At 46.9% G+C, this 19,983-nt stretch overlaps 1 protein-coding gene across 1 annotated transcript in view; it reads left to right on the plus strand.

The window, feature by feature from the left end:
* Positions 1–819: 819 nt before the first annotated feature.
* LOC144097312 (uncharacterized) overlaps positions 820–19,983 on the plus strand; it is a 41,229-nt gene continuing 22,065 nt past the window's right edge. Inside the window, exons 1-5 of the mRNA XM_077630054.1 lie at positions 820–1,068; positions 8,805–8,872; positions 12,521–12,658; positions 13,630–13,671; positions 16,915–17,070. Coding sequence (XP_077486180.1) covers positions 918–1,068; positions 8,805–8,872; positions 12,521–12,658; positions 13,630–13,671; positions 16,915–17,070 — 555 coding nt within the window. The 5' untranslated portion in view covers positions 820–917. The remainder of the gene's footprint in view (positions 1,069–8,804; positions 8,873–12,520; positions 12,659–13,629; positions 13,672–16,914; positions 17,071–19,983) is intronic.

Consider the following 19,983-nt stretch of genomic DNA (forward strand, 5'->3'; position numbering starts at 1 on the left):
GCTGCTTGACTGCGATAAAGTTTAAGTGTTGTGACCACAATCTGCGTTGAGCCGAAGCCTTCCCGATGTAGCGGCGAGCTTTGCATTTGCACGTCGACTATGATTTTCCTAAACTGTTTTGAAAATACACTACTGACATTAACCAAACATTACATTACAACTTTCATTTTCTCTCTGTACTCTCTGGTGCGAGCTATTTTCTGCGTGTTCCCTAATCATCAATCAACTCGTACACATTCCATTCAAGCATTCTTCAGTGGTCTATACAAAGAGCCACGGTAGCTTACTCTTTGCGTGGCGTTTCGCCCACTGAAAAACTGAAGCGACTACTGGTGTTTCACCTTCGTTGCCAACTCCAACATGCAGCCAAGGCGCCTTTGCGTGCGACATCGGCGGCAAAAATAAAGGCGTTTCTTTGAAGGCGCGCACATGTAGGGAGTGGCGCGCGTGTTCAATGTTGATTCAGCCTCCGTGGAACGGCTAGCGAGGAAAAGCTTTCAAGGCCACGAGAAAGAGAGAAAGGGCACACATGCACGAAGGAAGCGCATAGCTGGTTGAACGAGACAGTGCCGGTGTAACTTCGCTCTAAGGGGCGGGGTTGTCGCGCTTCTGGTGCGCTAACGCCAGGTTGTCCACCGACTTAAGCGTCACGTGACTATTCTTGTCCCGCTCTAAATCTGGCGCCGTCGTGTGCGAAGCGCCACCTACCGACCTCGACCTCTGCGTACCAGCTCAGCGGTAAACAACGTCGGGAAAGCAAGCTCCGACTCGTGTTTGTGGCGTTCTTGCAGCTCCTGGCTTAGCCGGTTCCTGCTGCGTTTCATTTTCGCAGAACTGGACACTGAAAAGGGTGCAGTCCATTAGAAACTTTCTAAGGACCCCTGTTTCGTGGCTAGCGTGCAGTGCTAAGTGAAGCAATGGGCTGGAGAAAGACGGCCGCCTGCCTCCTGGCACTGGCGCACGCCCTACATGAAGCATCATCGTCTGCTTCGCCTACTGGGTTTTACGACGAAGAGTGTGGACCTGTGTTCAGGACCTACCGACGTTACGGCGCCAAGCAGCTGAGCCGTGAGTGTAGCCAGTCAATAGAGCGCGCCTTCGGCGCCCAGTGTTGGCCGACCACGAGATGTGCTTTTGCATTCTACTGCTGCGGTAGCTGCGCTTTGAGGCATCACGCTTCTGATCGCGAGGGCGTACTTTGCGCGCGAAACACTACGGCAGCCCTTGAAGAAACTGGGGGCGAAGGGGTATATACATTTTCTTGCTCCCTACGAAACATCTGGGACTATTTAGTTTGTTAAATTTATTTCGGGAACTTATCAGAATGCTTTCAGACTTTTCCTCCTCAGATTAGGGCGAGGTTTTCAAAAAGATGCTTATACTGGACACTATACCCTTCCCCTCCCGCCGATACTTCGTTATCGGGCTGATTATTGACTTTTAGGCGCCAAAGCTGCCGTGCGCAACATAATCTAGTGCCTTAAAGAACCTTGCGCTGTGCTCCGGTGTCAAACGACCATTCTGAGGAAATAAGTTTGAGCTTAGCATATTCCCCCCCCCACACAATTGCTGAAACAGCTCTGGAACGGGGACCAGTTCCACTGCGAGCACGCTAGACAGCATTGGAATGTATTGAGTCATTATGGCTAGGAGCTTCACTGCTGCAGGTTGGCTGACAACTCATTTTTTCATTTCTAGATAAACCCGACCGTGGCGGCTGCGTTTTTATGGAGGAAAAACGCTAAGGCGCCCGTGTGCTGTGCGATGTCAGTGCACGTTAAAGATCCCCAGGTGGTCGAAATTATTCCGGAGCCCTCCACTACGGCACCTCCTTCTTCCTTTCTTCTTTCACTCCCTTCCTTGTCCCTTCCCTTACGGCGCGGTTCAGGTGTCCAACGATATATGAGACAGATACTGCGCCATTTCCTTTCCCCCAAAACCAATTATTATTATTATTTCTAGATAAAATCCAGCAGCGATGTGTCGTGGTTGGCCACTATGTTTTCATAGGTTATCTACAGATGGCGACACCGCCCCATCCCTTGGTTGGAGGCGCAATTGCGGAGCGCGCGAACGGAAATATTCACCCACCGCGGTGGCTCAGTCGTTGGGGCGCTCGGCTACTGAGCCGGAGTACCCGGGTTCGAGCCCGACCGCGGCGGCAGCGTTTCGATGGAGGCGAAACGGAAAGGCGCCCCTGTGCTGTGCCATGTCTGGGCACGTTAAACATCCCCAGGTGGTCGAAATTATTCCGGAGCCCTCCACTACGGCACCTTCTTTTCTTCTGTCAATCCTTCCTTTCTCTTTTCCCTTACGGCGCGGTTCAGGCGTCTGCCGAGATGTGACAGAGATACTGCGCCATTTCCTTTACCCAAAAACCAATTTTGGCTGCGTTTTTATGGAGGCAAAACGCAAAGACGCCCGTGTGCTGTGCCATGTCAGTGCACGTTAAAGATCCCCAGGTGGTCGAAATTATTCTGGAGCCCTCCACTACGGCACCTCTTTCTTCCTTTCCTCTTTCACTCCCTCTTTTATCCTTTCCCTTACGGCGCGGTTCAGGTGTCTGCCGATATGTGAGACAGATACTGCGCCATTTCCTTTCCCGAAAAACCAAATATATATTATACTTCACATAGACAGAGTTGTCTACGGGGATGGCGTGGCTGGTTGCTCGGTTGCGTTCGCCTTGTTCCACGCGGGAACAGAATGTCACACGAGGTGTGATGTAAGGAAGGTGCAGTGGCGATACTATAGGCCTGTGGGGTTGCAGGTGAGGGTTAAAGCTGATAGGAATGAATGCAAACAAACCTTTTCGAAATAGTTATCTGATTTAACACAGAAGTTATGAGGTCGTCGCTTTGTTAACAAATGCCGAGTGCATGGGATAACAGAACGTGGAAGTATGGAACGCCGTTTCAAAGCCGGTGCATCTTAGAACACGGCAACTTGTGTGTACCAGAGTTACCCACGGATGGAGGTTCCTTGAGGAAAGCCGCCCATTGTAACAGGCAATCCACCCTTTCTGAAATAATTGTCTCAGATTGCAGTTGGAAAACCAGCTGTTGTTTAACAGCTGGCAAGCACTTTTAAGAATAGCATAAAAAGTAAGGAACGTGAACTGGGAGCTGATTTATTTTTAAAACATCATGATAAACGGGTTTCGTGATCTTGGACTGGCCGCAGCCCACAATAACGTAAAGATACTCTGCCATATTGGTGTTCCTTTGAATCGGAAAGGCTTCTCGAGTAATCAGATACGCTGTCGCGTGCAGAGCGTTTGGAGAGTTGTTCAAATTGGACAACATGAAAAGCTCTGTTGGATGACTCTTTTCAGACGGTGTGGTAGGCGAGCCGCGAAATTGGGCGTCTCAGAGGCGACTTGCTGGGCACGCGTCTCCTCTCGCCAAATTTAAATCAAGCTTAACCCCAAGCTCACCCATTACGTCAGTTTAGCCGGTCTTTTCGCGTCCAGAAGAGGTGTTCCCATCCGCAGCACATTACAAACGTTAAGTGCATTGTTTCCTTTAGCGCCTCAAGTTGTTTCAATTAGCACTCAATTCTCATTGCGTCTGCAGTTTAGGCGTTCGCTATAGTGTTCGAAGAGCCGCGCACTTGAACGATGTGGCGAAAACATTTTGAAAACGCAGTCGTGACCCCAGTGAAAACTGAATGGAATAGCGTGCGGTAGATTCATCATAACTGTTGCTGCTGATGATGATCGCTTGGGTCCGTTCCCTTGTCGTAGTGACGTCACACCATCATGGACCAAGCTTCGTTTTCGCACCACCAGGTGTTGCGCAGGTGCGGGCTTCCTTACATGTCGGGTGGCGTTCGAAGAGATCCACTGCGAGGTTCGAGCAGCGAGCCAAAAGGGTGTTCTTCGCCAGTATTGCAGCTGGCAGCGCACTGCGCACTGCGTTCGTGCTTTAGACACCTGGGGTTGCCGCTGAACGTGCACTCCAAAGCTATCGTGTTCATAGCTTTGCTTGTTTGCTGTACGAAGCACAACCGAGCACGACTAAGCACTATTTGGCTGGCACTCGGTAGTGGACAGCTGCTGAGTTGCCGCTATTAAGAGTTTGATGGGCTAGCAACGTACTTCGATCAAATCGTTGCAGTTCTAACGCGACAACGTGAAGGGCCCCGTGTCGCAGAAAAGCCGGTGTCGTAGGCGTCAGCGGTTGGCCGTGAGGCAAAAAACCCCAGAAGCATTAATAGATAAAAACGAGTAAGAAATTTATCAAGTTGGGGAAACGAACCAGGGCCTCCGGAGTGCGAGACGGGCACGCTAACCACTCCGCCCCGCCAGCTCGACGGTTCGGAGTGAACAAAGGCGCGTCTAGTGAATATGGTGTTGTCTTAGAAGGGCGCTTTAGAGACATGTACTGTGGTGTATATTAGCAATTATCAGCATGAAAATTACAGAGGTCGCAGATAAGCGAGTAGCGAAGTATGTTTGTGTTCCTTTTCCTCTTCGCTTGGCGCGCACGTAGCGCCATCAGGCGGCGCCCACTGAAACCACTCCCTCCCCCCCCCTCCTCCTCCTCCTCCTCCTCCTCCTCCTCCTCCTCCTCCTCCTCGCAATGTACGCCACTGCCCCAACAGATGGATTGATGGGTGGATGGAAGGTAGGAGCGTCACCTTTGAAACGGGGTGATGGCAGTTGCCACCATGCTCAGCTTTTTTACTATTTTTGTTTAACTCTGTTATTAAAATTATTATTAAAAGTTATTAAAATTCGCGATTTTCTTTAAATACGTCTTTCTACACATTTAACCTTATGTCACTTCTCTGGTTTTCAGCCACCAATTTTCCAATCGCTTTTTGCTAATTTCCACCACACATTTATATACATGAATATTGCCTGCATCGACATCGGGACCGCTCGTTTCATGCTCTTTCTCCGTCCTCGTGTCTGGCATACTTACTGTTTAGCTTCCTAGTTCTTTTCCGTCAGTGTGAGTGAACGCTCTTTCTGTACAGGTACTTAACTACCTTAGCTGTCCACCTGTTATCGTCCAATTTCCTCAGGCGTTCTTCGTATAGTATTTTACTCTGAGCTTCACGTGCTTCGAACGATGCCCACTCCATATCCCCTTATATTACTGCCTCGTTTGTGGTTTTCCCGTGGGCACCTAGTGCTAATCTTCCAAAAGCTCTCTGATTTACTTTTTAACTTCGACTGGACTTCTGCCCTTAAGCACAGAACCGCATCTCCGAAAGTAAGCCCTGGCACCATTATTCCTTTCCAAATACCTCACAGTACTTCATACTTGTTGTACCCCCACAATGCCCTATGTTTTATTATCGCTGCATCTCTTCGCCCTTTTGCTATGAGAGTCTGTTCATGCTTTTCTGTGTACATCTGCGCTTCGTTTACCCATGCCCCGAGATGTTTGTATTCGGCCACTCGGGGTATTTCATGGCCTTGTATTGTAAGCTCCTGATAAGTTTTATTGCTGAAAATCATTACACCTGACTTAGTTGCGCGAAAACTGAAAGCTATACTGTCTCCTTCGTCTCCACAGAAATAAACGAGAGTTTGCAAATCTTCCTGGCTCTCTGCATACAGTACAATATCGTCCGCATACATTAAACCCGGAAGTCGTTGCTCAACAACCTTTCCGTCTAATCTTTACGAGAGATTATAACCTAGATTGCTTCCTTGCAGCCTTCTTTCCATACTTATCATATAAAACATGAACAGCAGCGGTGATAAAGGTCAACCTTGCCTTAATCCTTTGTGTACCTCGACAGTTGTCGTACTCTTGATTACTTCCCATGTTATTTCAACTTTATTTTCGCGATATATTTTCTGTAGAAAATCAATTACCTCATCACTGATGCCTTCATCTATTAACATGTTCCACAGGAGTTCCCTGTTCACGTTGTCGTGTGCACCGCTTATGTCGAGGAAGGCTAAATGCAGTGGTATGTTTTCCGCCTTAGCTCTTTCTATGCACTGGGTAAGCACGAACAGGCTATCATCTAAGCGCCTACCACTTCTGGTCCTGTTCTGAACTTCTCCGAATATTCTAATACTTTCTACCCATGGCTGAATTTTTAATTTCACCGCCTGCATCGACACCTTTTATTTAGCTGATGTTGTCGTATTCGGGCGGAAGGATTTTATGTTCGTATTATTGCCTTTCTCTTTATAAATCAAATTCATTGTGCTCTGTTTCCAGCTGTGCCGAATTTGCTTATTTGTTATGACTGCCTCCAATGCTTTTATCAGCGTTTCCTTGTCTCATGGGCCAAGTTTGCGAATTAGCTTGATCGGAAATTCGTCTATCACCGCGGACGTGTGTTTTGGAATATTTGCTTCCGCCTTTTTCTACTTAAAATTGGTCAGTTCTAAGCTGTTTGCTATTGTGCTCTCCTGTGTTGGTCCCTCATTTGTGGTGATTATCCTATCGTATTTCCTAAATGACTCAGCTATAACTGATGCAATGTAGTTCACAGTGTCATCCCTCTCTATACATTTTCCCTTGACATCGTGAATCTGTTCCTGCTTTCTGTGATTCACTTTACCCAGAAAGCTTTTATGGTTCCAGAATTTTCTTGGACCCCCTTTTGTTGCATCGCGAACTTCAGCCAGCCAGCGATCAGAGGACTGCTTTATTTTAGCCTGGATGAGGACCTGCACTTGTTGTTTCTTTTGTCGATAAGATACCCATTTTCGGCCTATTTCCTCTCCAGATAACTGCGCCCTCTTTGCTTCTCTGTGTTCCCGTGGTGCCACCCGTCGTTGTTCGATGGCCTCTCTAATTTCCTTATTCCACCAACTTCCTGGCTTCCTCTTTCCTCTCCAGCGGTTTACTCCTTTTAGTTATTTTATTTTTGTACTAATGAGTAGTTATAACTGATTATAATCCCACTTTTCCATTGGATGTTTCTCTATTGCTTCCTCTATGCCTGCCGCTAATAGCGCTTTTTGTTCGTCATTTAATTTTGCGTATTATTTTTCACTTCCTTGCATTTCTCTTCTGAGCAGGGCTCCCAACTGTAGACTCATACGCTTATGATCACTTGTGAGGCTATACTTCCCCTCTTCGTCTATTTCCATTATTGCGAGCTTGGTATACATCCCCTGCGACATTAAGCAGGAGTCAATGGTCGTTTGCCTGTTCCAGGATCCCCAGTTGATTTGTCCCTCACACATAGTTTCTCTATTTACAATAACTAGGTTGCGTCGCTCACAGAAGTCTAGCATCAACTTCCCGTTACAATCAGTGTATCCAACCAGATCCTCGATGTGGCCATTCATGTCACCCAGCAGAATAATATCGGCACCTTCTCCAAACTGCTTTATATCGTCACTGAGACACTTAACTAGATCTTTGTTTGCTTGCTTGTATTTGTCCCCTGTCCCTAAATAAACTACCCCTAGCTGTGTCCTTTTACCGGCAATGGTGCCTGATACCCAGATATGTTCTTTGCAGGTTGGCTTTATTCTTTGCCAAGTTGTTCCTTGATGTATTAGCATACCTACTCTTCCTCCCTTCTTCTCCGTTGTTTTTCTGTTGCTCCCTTCCCAGACGTAGATAGCGCGCCACGGCAGCTCCTCCCGCTCGTCTCGTTCGGGCACAGTGGGGCCGTGCGGGGACGCAGGAATCACACGGTGAGCGGCGAACAACGCTGCTCACATCCAAGGCGCGTTCGCCACGAAGCTTGCGGCTTGCTGCCCGTTCGTTCGTCGCGATAGCTATGCTGGCGTTCGTGGTGTCAGGTTTGTCGAGAACGATGTGCCGACGAACTACGACTGCAACTTGAGTCCCGCGCGTTTCGCCAAGGCGCCTGGCAGCGCTTCTACGTGGTTTGCCGCTCCGCGCGTCCGTTTCACCGTACGTAGCATCAGCAGCATCAGGTTCACACGGCGTCCAAGGTGTTGGCCGTGAGCAAAAAATCCCGGAAGGATTAATAAATGAAAGAGTAGCAAGTTGGTCTAGCTACGGAATCGAATGTAGGGATCTATGAATGCAGAGAATTACCTTCTGCATATACGGAAATTGACCCATTACGCTTATCGCGTCATACCCTCAAGGCGGAGCTTGAGTGTCCCCTCCAATTTTTTTCAGTAGGGGATGGTGTGGACTTCATGTACACAGGGCGTGAGGTTTTCCTCACTTATTCGAGAATAACAATCTCGAATCCAGACGGACCTCAGTACATCGTATCCGATATTAAAAATAAAAAACCAAACTGTAAGTATGGCGACTTTGAGACAAAAAAGCCACACTTGGCGGCTGAGACTGCGTCGTGTGCCAGACCTTTGTGAATAAGTATACGGCAGCTGTAAAAATTAATGGTTTCCTCGTTTGTTGCACGCTTTCTTCGGTGGTTCGGTGGAGAGGCGCGTTAAAAAGGGTATGGAGGAAGTCACCGACGCCGCTGCAGATTGTGCCGCTAGTCCCAGGTGGACTTGCTAACAGTTACACAAATGGGCGAAGGGGGCGCTGGCCTGGAGATGGAGGGAAATGACCATGAGACACAAATATTGCTCTCGGCAATAATTTCCTCAACAAGAGGGTGTGCCAGAATTTCGGGCGTTGTTCAGTGCTGCACGCTTGCAATAAAGTTTGAACCCTCGCCGATGTCACAACAGCTGGCAGTGCAAAAGATGCGCGAGAAAATTTCCAGTCTCTTGCGCGTTTTCTCAGTGATTGTGAACAATATTCGTGGTCTTGGGAAAGGAGAGCTCATTCTGCAGTTTTTTCAATAAGAACTCTGGCCAATTGAGGTCAGGGGATATGGAGCTGTGTCTTTCCTGGGTGCCTAATTTTTTTCCGCTTTATTCATAGGAATGTCCACCAGTTCAAGAGATGCCATTATGAAGTGCCGAAACATAACAGAGAGCGACGCACTTCAGGTCAGTGAGGTGCTCTGGAATTAAGCCTAATTCACCAGAAGCCGTACAAGTCCCTCAGTTAAACATCACCACAACAGTTTTGGGAAGGGCAGCTGGCTGCAAACTGCTCAAAACATCGGTGGCTGCCTGAGCTATGCGTGCGCAGCACGTGTGCGTCTTGTGGCTCCTTTTACAATGACAGCTGAAATTGAGGTGTCCTCGTGGTGTTCCTAAACGTCAACAGAAAGCTCACGCGCCTTTTAACGTTCTAACTTCTGCAGAAAGCAGCGCGCAACTCATTCGAACAGCAAGTGTTTCTCATCATCACATGCTGTGCATTTTGGATTTGGGGCAAAGGAAGTGTTCCCTTCCTGAAGTCACCGGTAATTTAAATTTACCTGGCAAGAATTTGGTCACCATTTTGTGGAGTTCTGAAGCCAGACGTGAGAGGAGGAGTAAAATTTCATATAGGCTTGAATTTGTTTTCATTTAAGATAGCAGGAGGACCATATAAAATACAAAGATACAAGAAAATCTCCCCTCAGCAGAATTTCCTAGCACGCGCGCCGATGTGCTAAATACACGTCTTTATCTGGCTGCATTAATTCCCAAGCCTCATTTTTTTCGTCAACTCATCTACGTGATACTTGATAGCGCAGCGGAGAATACGGAATGCTATACACAACTGAGTCTGTCGCTGCTGCGTGTCTTGGTCGGCGTAGACACTGCACGCACTTTTTCTGTAACGTAGTCAACGGTTTGAAGGAGTGCCGTGTGTTATGCTGGAATATTCCTTTCGTAAAGGCAAGCTCTTCACTGCCCAAGTAAGCAGAAACGTAATCGATATTTTTTTTTTTATCGACTGCAATGGGGGGGTGATGTAACTTTATATCTCTCCTCCCGGATGAAACTGAAGGATTACAATTATTACTATAGCTTCAGTCACTGACGAATACTGCCATGTATAAAGTGCCCTCTGGCACTACACGGAACATTCGTTTTGTATAGAACCAAAGTTGTGATGACGTTTGATTTTGGAGGTGCCATATATTTTATTCTAGTCTGCAATGATAAGTGGCAGAGCCTTGTTTTAGGACGCGATTGTAGCATTGATGTGTGATGTGACAATATCCTTCAAAGTAGCTTCGACTGACTGCTGTGTTGACGCGGCTTCTTCAGCGTGATTAGAGAACTTACTTGCGGCGCGAAGGACTATAGCTAATGCTAAAAGACTATAAAAAATAGTTAGAGTTGTCGGCGATATTATAATAGCGATTATGTGGGATTTCTCTTTGCTTGTACAATAACAATTTCTTTCGACTGCAGCTATTCCTAACAGTCGATAACAGCTAGGATACTTTTGTAATGCAAATAAACATGAAACTTCGAATGTTTAGTGTTTCGTACTCTGTATGATATTACATCAGTAATAATTAACGGTTAGTTCTTAATTATTATAACAACTTTTTCTCCAACGTCGGACACATGTAAAGAACGAAGCGGCAGACGTGCCTGAAAAGAAGCTTTAGTGCCAATGGCGTCGGCCGATTTTCATGACACGGCGGTTGACATAAGTAACCAAGTAAGCCGTGTTTAGCCCCGTTTCATCTGCCACCCCCAGCGATGTCATGCTAGCAGGTCCAAGTGGCGTAGCCAGAAATTTTGTTCAGGGGGGGGGGGGGGGGGGGGGGGCTCACGTTGCAGCGCGTCCTCCTCATAGAATTTATGGAAGGATCAAACATAACAATAATAACTGCACTTCCATGGCCGTTGACGATGCCATTGTGTATTAGATAACGCTACCCACTGTCTAGAGAAGTGAAATATGTATTTTTAAAAATAAAGAATGTATTCGTATGTCTTAAAAATCGTGACAGACATGATTACAAGACATCAAACTGAGCAGGGGACAAGACACAGGACAGAAGGAAACAGGACAAGCTCGTCCTGTTTGCTTCTCTTCTGTGTCTTGTCCCCTGCTCAGTTTTATGTCTTGTAATGATGTCATACCAATTATCCCTTATCGTTCACTCGTGGGAGACATAACTAATACCAATGCTTCCAGGTTTTTGCGTATTTAATAAGTAAAGAAAATGTCACTCAAAGTCTAGAACTATATCGGTCCGGAACCAGCAAAGCAGTGCATGGTGCTGATATGAAAAACATAAACCTCATGAAATTAGCTAGTAGAGGACAAATATTTTAAAGAATGTTTGCCGTTCAAGGACCTTTACATTTTTCTACATATTCAGCGGACAGGGAAAAATCTCAATGACGCTGTCCTTCATTCCAGTGTACTGCGCAGCAGCAGCTGTCATGGGTCATGTATTGCGAGTAATTGCACCGAAATTTTAGTCGCAACAAGGAGCCATCGATAGGCCCTTGATAGTTCGTGCTAAGATGGGGCCCCTTGCGTTACATGACTCCAGGTGCATGGGCGTTCCCATGAAAACCAACCCGAGTTAGCAATATTCGCGCCAAAATGTCTTTTCTAGTCTGATAAAGACATTGTAGGTGACAAAATCCAGAATGACTTCCGGCGCCGGTGGTTGTTTTCGGAGAGAGGGGGGGGGGGCAGAAGCACAATAAGCCCCCCCCCCCCCCCCCGGCTACGCCTGGTATGAACCTCGACGTCATGAGGATCAGTCGACGCTATTGGCTGGAGGGCCTCGTTTGAAGGGCTTTTGCCTCTTCGCCGTTGAGTTGTAACCGACCATAAAACTGTTTTTACAAACAATTTTCTTTTTATCAAACAACAAAAAGAGGAAAATCAGGAAACCCAGGAGATGAAAATTACGAGTCCATCGCATTTAATTATATTGCAGGTTTAGAAATCCTACATACTAACAAGAAATTAGAGCTTGCTATAGTCAGATACAAGTCAAATAAAGGAGATTTTATCCGTCAAAGGGCCCTCTTCCAGACAATGGCACCGGGCGATTCACATGAACCTGCTACCGTGACAATCAGGGAGTGACAGATGAAAGGGGATACTCCTCCCCCTGTATTGTCGCGTATAGTCCCCTCTCTACGTTGTCACTCCACTCCCTGCATTGTCAGGTTATTCATTCTAGCAAGTTCATGAGGATCGGCCGACGCCATTGGCTGGAAGGGGACCCTTTGACTGGGAAAAGCGGCTTTTTTCTTGACTTGCATCCAACTATAGTTAGCAAATAGCCTCACCGCTTAGAGCTCGAACGCTTCTTGAACATAGGTTATATGATGTGCTTAGGGGATTGAACCTACTGAGAAGGACAAAATTCAGCGAAAGCAAGGCATAAGAGTTAAGTACAGCCATGGACAGAAGTTTGCGGGATGCGGATTAACGAAAAGAGTAATTTCTGCCTTGCCTCGCTAGCCGGTCAGATGGCAGTCTTCTACCAGGTAGAACACGAATGTCTCCTCACGCTTCTATGCTTTTCATTTACCTGCTGTGGCTAACCACTCCGCAATAAAGTTTTTTCCGCCAAACCGCATCCCGCAAACTTTTGCCCATGAATGGACATGCCCTAAGCCTATGTTACTTTTAGTGGGCATGACCATGCGTCAGCTCCAGGTTAAGGAATAATTCATAGGCATGAAGGGTTTTTCTAGTTAGAGTCATTATGAGTGACGTTACAACTTTCATTGTGACGTCCATTTCCGGTTCCGCTTTTTGTCTGCGCACAGAGGGACGCCGAGTTCGAAGAGAGGCGGCGCCTGTGTATCGGCTTGCACTTCCCGACAGTGCCGGAGGAGCAGCTAGAAGAACACCTCTGCCGAGATTTCAGGATGGACGACAACGAGGACGTGCAGAAAATGCGCAACGTGAGGTCCTGTGTAGAGAGCTGCACTATAGAGCTGTTTCTTCGGGAAGGCTATAGAAGGTTTAAACGTGGTGTATCGCGTTATTTTACCGTATATAACTAGCTCCAGTTTACAAAAGCGCGTGCGTAGATGGCTGCTGGATGTGGCAGTGTCCGGTAGAGGCATACACTATGCTAAACCGTTATTTATTTTCTCTGCTCAACTGGGATACTGTTGGCAGTTCATAGGAAAAGCTCAAAGGCGCGGATGCATTTGTGTTTTGCAAAACCTAAGGCGTGTCGTGGTGTATATGTATATATTTAGTAGACCTCTGTCTTGCGGGAATACATTCGGTATGCGGTCGGAATTATTTATTCTAACTTCTATTATGTGATTGGAAACTATTCTGACAACTCCATTCCCTCTGCGAGGACTAAAAAAACCTTCAATGTTTTTATTTTATGGAACGCCGTAGATGTTTGTGTTTATGCATATTTAAAATATATTCCGTAGAAATTTTGACCTGCGAGGGTGTCTAATTTTCCTGTCGTCATTGATCAATTCGCTTAAAAGCCAAAATTTTAAATCAAATACATCCATATCGAAGGCTAGAAATTACTTCCTTTTTATGACATGATGTAGCGGGAACTGATATTACGTTCCCACTTCCGTCCCTGGTACCTACTACACGGCATCCGCCTTCAAAATTTCCTGTAAAAAATTTGTTGTTTTTCTGTGCAGAGTGATGCACCTAATGAAAGCTCTAAACTTTGTTGCTTTCACGAACTTAACTTACTTCGTTCCACGAAATGCATACCGTAAAGTCTTAGTGCGAATACATGCAAAAGCAATTAGCGGAAGCCCACAGTCTCCTTCAGGTAAACTTGGTGCTTTTATGTCCAGTGCTTCCTGAATGCGGTCGAATGACCAGCGTGATTAAAAAATTTCCCTCACCCCTCTCCGCCCCTGTTCGTGCCTTTTTTCTTTTGTAGATAACAGCCTGCCTGAGAAATGGCCAAGAAATGTTTGGGAAGGTGAGCAGCATTGATATATTATGTGCATGCGAAAAACAGGCACGGGTAAATCTTTATTTCAGGAAAACAACATTATGCCAATACTCCGTCGCTGTGACGAGAGAGTTGGTGCTTTTTTATTTAAATGGTTCCTTGATGACTGTGCAACATTTTGTCTGTGATAAGGTTAGAAATGTCGTCAGTCATTAGTCGCGAAGCTAAGCATATTCCAGAGTGTGGACGTCGTATTTTGCTTCGTTCTCTTGTAAGAGTGTAATTCGCTCTTCAACCGCTAAAGGGCCCGTGTGCTGTGCGATGTCAGTGCACGTTAAAGATCCACAGGCGGTCGAAATTATCCCGGAGCCCTCCACTACAGCACCTATTTAATCCTTTCTTCTTTCACTACCTCCTTTAACCTTTCCCTTAAGGCGCGGCTCTGGTGTCCAACGATATATGAGACAGATACTGCACCATTTCCTTTCCCCCAAAAAACAATTATTATTATTATTATTATTATTATTATTATTATTATTATTATTATTATTATTATTATTATTATTATTATTATTATTATTATCAACAGCCCAATGAGAGCATTTTAGAGCGTAAGCTCTACCCCTATCACGACCCCCCCCTCTCCGGTGAGTTTCAACGTATGATCTCTCGCTCCGCAATTTCACCTCTAAAGAGCCTCACGTGTTTCTAGTCACGTACGCCCTGCGTATTAGATGCTGTGGAGAGCAGTGGAGAGGGTTGTCACGTACGCCGCGGGCGCCGCAGAGAGGAGGAGGGTAGTGGAGGGGCTTTAGTGGCATCCCAGCAGATGCGCGCGCCGCCGCGGAGAGCTCGAGTGGTGGCGGTGGTGGCGAAAAACTTTATTATTGGCGGAGCCCATATAGTTCAAAATTTCCGAGGTGGGCAGGCTCCTGGTCGTAGGTGGTGGCCGGTTGCCCCTGTCTGATGGCGACCTTCTCCGCCCACTGCACCAGCCTCAGTCGCGAGGCCGGGTCTTAGCTAGAGACCACGACCTCCCACCCCTCCAAGTCCGCGAGGCCCCATTGGGCCGGTGATTGCAGATGTGGACAGATGAACATAATTTGGTCGAATGTCGATCTTGGGGCCCCACAGAGGGAACATTCGGGGGTGTGAGTAGAAGGGAAAATTGAAAATTGGTTTTTGAAGAAAGGAAATGGCGCAGTATGTGTCTAACATATAGGCTGACACCTAAACCGCGCTATTAAGGGAAAGAATAAAGGAGGGACTAAGGGAAGAAATGAAAAAAGAGGGGCCGTAGTGGAGGAATCTGGAATAATTTCAACCACCTGGGGATCTTTAACGTGCACTGACATCCCACAGCACGCGGGTGCCTTAGCGTTTCGCGTCCATCGGAACACGGCCGCCGCGGTCGGGTACGAGCCCGGGAACTCCGGATCAGTAGCCGAGCGCCCTAACTACTGAGCCACCGCGGCAGGCACCAATTTTTTCCCTACACGTCAATTTCACGAAAAAAGTGCACATTACTTTTGTACAATATGTCCAACCCCCAAGCAACATTGAAGTGTTCGCTGATGTCGAAAAAAATTTGTAGGGGGCCCGACCTGCACGGCGCGTGCGCGACGCCCTTCGTAGAGTCCTTGGAACATTCCCAGGAACGCCTAAAAACATTGTGTTGGCAATGCGATGACATTACAAGATGTTGATACGTTTACACCAACTTTTGTGTAATTATTCCATGGTTGCGTGAGTAGACCCCATCACGTCTGTTTGCACACAACCAGACCTCCCTTTAGGTCCTCTAGAGGGTGATTAGATGCTTCCCAAAGGTGTCTAGAAATGGCGGCACGAACGCAATCACTTTAATATATTTCCAAAAATAGGCTTTTTGAGGTAAAAATATAGTTTCTGGGGCAAGTTTTACCAGTGTTGGCTGACACCAGGATACCGGTGAATGGTTTTAAGCATTAAGCTGATTAACTATTTTAATAATCCAATTTTAAGTAGGAGAGTTAGACGCATAGATGCAATTGAAGATTTATAGGACGTCATTGGCAATAGCCATATGACTTTTTTAGAATCTCGAAAACGCCATTACTCTAATCTCGAAAACGCCATTACTCTCGCCGCTGTGGCTCGACAAAATATGCTTGGATCGTGCGAAGATACATCAGCTTTCGAAAACATGCAGGCAAGTGAACCCCTCCAGTGCACGTATACGTAGTCGAAAAAGCCAAATTTTTTTGAGCTACAGCGCCAAGGGTAAACGCGTTTTCGAAATTCTAAAAACTGCTATGGCTATTACTAACGACTGGCTGCAGATTTTTAATTGCAACTAGTCGCCTAACTCTACTAGTTAAACGTAAATTATTAAAAATTAGTTCACCACCTAACTAATTAAGACGGTTCACCGGTTTTATGCAAATCCTACTGCGACCAGCGTGGCGGATAGAAACATCTCTAGCCGGTAACCAGCAAATACTAATCTCTAACGAAAACGAAATGCGCTGGCGAAATTTACTTTAGTAGTAATTTACGTGCTCGTGAACTCTGCCGCACAAGGCACCCGTTGGCCGTGCGATGTCAGCGCATATTAAAGAAGTCCAGGTGGTCGAAATTACTTCACAACGGAGACTCTCCTTTTATTCCTTCCTTCGTTCGCTCCGTCTCACAGCGCTGAGCTGCCATCGGGAGTGAGACGGTTATACTCAAAACACGAAATCAGTAAAAAGAGAGTAAGCTTTCCACCAGCGTACTCCCTTTTAAGGGGCTGGATAAGCTGCCCAGGCCCTGGGGTAGATTTTCATCACTAAAGATATGAATACTCGCAGTTGGCGATGCAATCAAACTCCCCCTTCAGAACATGCGGAGTTCTAGAAGTCACGAAGATTTTAACCAAAATTCCAGGCTCCTGTCTTTGCTAACATCAAGAACTCTGGTGCCGCGGTTAAAAGCCTCCTTTCATTGCTAACTGCATCAAGCTACTTTGTAGCTTCAAGCTGGAGCATCAAGAGGGAGCATTCTGTATACTTAGTGATCAAAATCCGCTCCGGAAATTGGGCAGCATACGTGTCCCTAAAAGGGAGTCGAGCTTACTCCCTTTTTAAACCCATATTAGTGTTTAGAGCTTACGGCGCCTTTGCTGTTCTTATAACTCTGTATTTCTGTTATTACCTCTGCTACTCCCTGTTCGTGGTCATCCTGTCCTCATTTACTGGCACGCGGGTCAGAATGGGTGCTACGCCTTTTTCTCTCTCTGGTTGTGCTCAGGACGAGCGACAGGTGCTGGAGCTGCGGGCGTCGCGCATCGAGTGCATGCAGCGCTTCTTCGGCGACGCCCCGCGCGGCATCAGGGACCGCAAGTACTCCAACTTGGTGCAGCGTGTGCGCGCCCTCACCGACTCCGCCCTGGACACGCAGCACCAGGCGAGTGCCCGCCTCTCGGCGCGCATCTGTCGCCCATACTGAACCGAGTGCCTTTCGTAGCGAAAGCTAAACTATGCTAGTCAGCGCTGCATTTCGGGAGAGTGTCGACAGTCACTACTGCGCATGCGTTGTAACCATGGCAACTACTACTTGCACCGATCCACAGGTGTTCCGCCGCTTCGCCGCCGCCATCTTGTACAAGCTGCGTCGGCTCGTGACGCCAGTCGCCTCATCGCCGCGCGTTAGAGCTGTGCTGCGCAGCGGAGCGCGGTGCACTCGCTCCCCTCCTCATCCCCTTCCCCCTCCCTTGGTCCCCTAGAGTGATGTCCAAAGGACCAACATACGTCGTGACCAGTATCACCCCCCCCCCCCCCCCCCCCCCCCCCCATAGCAACAACCACCACCACCACTCGTCAGCGGGAACGCCACTGGAGAAGAAGTGGCCGGTTACCGGAACAAGCTAAATGTAGCTTTCGTTGCGCATACCCAAGCTTAACCGAGTTGAGCCGCCATCATTTTCGTTATGCTTTCGTGGACTTTGAGTACACTGAATAATACTGACTATGGTGCATAGTTCGCGGCAAATGAAGTGAAACCTTGAAATTTTACCGAATTTATTTGTCTTAATTCAGCGTGGGAGAAGACGTGAAAGGAAGAAAAAAGGAACCCTTTCCTTCACTTAGCTGATAAATCGAAGGCACTGAGGGCCTGGATTAGGCAACAGACACTAAAATAAATATATGGGAGGGGGAGAACAAATTATTTTCGTGCAAACCACCATGCCCTGACTGCAAGAGCGGCAGTGCGCAAGCTCTGAGGGAGGCATATTGTGATAATTAATTTTTACTAACACCTATATTGTCACCGGCTTTTGAAGAGCACATGGAAGTACCAGCGACAGTGTGTGTGCGTGTGTGTGTGCCTTCTTTGGTCCAGTGTCTTGGTTTTCACTGTTTTTTTTTTGCTAGAATATGAATAGCCAACTCGCCTAGCAGAGAAAGCGAAAGACAAACGGAAAGGCAGGGAGGTTAACTAGGCAGCGCCCGGTATGCTACCCTACACGTGGGAAGGGGAACAGAGGGAGAGATAGAAAGGGGAGAGAACAAAGGGATATGATCACTTTTCCACGTGTCCGTTGGCCGTTACTTGCAGGTTACACAGGGCGCACACTGATAGTTCACCACCTTGCACTCAGTCTTGAGTTCTCCAAGAAATTGAAAAATGCCTTCAAACTCGCCTAGCAATTCAAGCTTAAATTAAGCGCCTTAATTCACCAGCCCCATCGCAGCGACTGCTTTGCGTGCACGTATTTGGGCCTTTGCTCCCTGCTTCAGCGGGTAAGTGAAACGCAACGTTACCGTATGCTGACCTTTAGCAGCACTTCAGAGAACCCTACATGGTAGAAATTTATCTGCCGTCTTCCATTCCGGTATCACTCGCAAAGAACATTAATAGCTTTTGACCTCAAAACCATTCATGACGTGATGAGAGTCGCCAATACCGATGAGAGACAATGTGAAGTAATAATTTTAAATTTACGCAAATGTTTACTATCATAATTCCGCCCGTCTCATTATATTGACGAATTCTACCGTTTCCTCCCCCTGCGACAAGCTTGATTTTTAGGAATTAAAGAAGCTCTCTACAACAAATCAAGCAACCATCTTGCAGCAGGCTGCTCGTGATGAACTCCGCATTTCCTTCGGTGTTATAAAGCGTCCGCTCTCTCTCTCTCTGTGCGATGCCAAAGGGAAAGCAGAATATGAAGATAAAAAAAAGAGAGAAAAGCCGCTGTACCACTTTTCTCATAAGTCATTTCATCGAAAAACACAATGAACTATCTTTACGCTTTGGTGGACTAGTTCCTAGCGGTTCTGCATGGGCTTTTACTTTTTTACCTTCTATAATTGGTCGCTGTTGTGTGTGTACACTAACAGCAGTTGGTTGGTTGCTCTCCGAGTAAAGAGTACGATAAATTGCCGTGGCCACCATAGCTGCCTGTCTGAACTGTGAGCTCGCGAATATTTCCGCGGCCAGTCGGTAGAACACGGTGGGTGACGTGACAGATTATACAATAAGGATCATGTAAAGGAAGAATGCCGGATGAGGAACATCACACAAGTAGCGGAAACAGGAAACTTCAAAGAACACTAAATGCCATCCCCTGTCCGAATGGTGCGACAAAGCCCTCAGTGGCGCAGTGCACCCCTGGTAGTGCAGTTTGCAGGGTCAGAACGGGGACTTTAAAAGTCCCTTGTGGTTTGCGACGTGAACAGCTCGCACTGGAGGGGGGTGATGCGCGGGGATATCTCGCGCGAAAGCGCGCGCGTGTCGTACTCTGACCTGCTTTGCCGTCGCTAGCTTGCTCATTTCCGAGGGACAAAATGACACAACATTTCGCAGGCAGAGGATTATAAGTGAAGCGAGTGACGAATACGAGAGGCCATTTTGGCGGGCTACCTGGTGCATGAAGAGTTTAAGATTGGGAAACAGCGCAAAAGACAAGGACGGGACAAGACTTCACAGGCGCTGAACTAACAACTGGGGTTTATTGTAAGACAAAGAGGGAATATAGGTTTGGTTTATGGTTTATGGGGGTTTAACGCCCCAAAGCGACTTAGGCTATGAGGGACGCCGTAGTGAAAGGCTTCGGAAATTTCGACCACCTGGGGTTCTTTACAGTGCACTAATATCGCACTGTACACGGGCCTCTAGAATTTCGCCTCCATCGAAATGCGACCGTTGCTGCCGGGATAGAACCCCGCGTCTTTAAAAGATCGAATATATATATATATATATATATATATATATATATATATATATATATATATATATATATATATATATATATATATATATATATATATATATATATATATATGGCAAAATGCGTGTGCGAGCGAAATTAAAGCA

This window comes from Amblyomma americanum, chromosome 7, assembly GCF_052857255.1.
Source record: "Amblyomma americanum isolate KBUSLIRL-KWMA chromosome 7, ASM5285725v1, whole genome shotgun sequence".
Taxonomy (NCBI): Eukaryota; Metazoa; Arthropoda; class Arachnida; order Ixodida; family Ixodidae; genus Amblyomma; species Amblyomma americanum.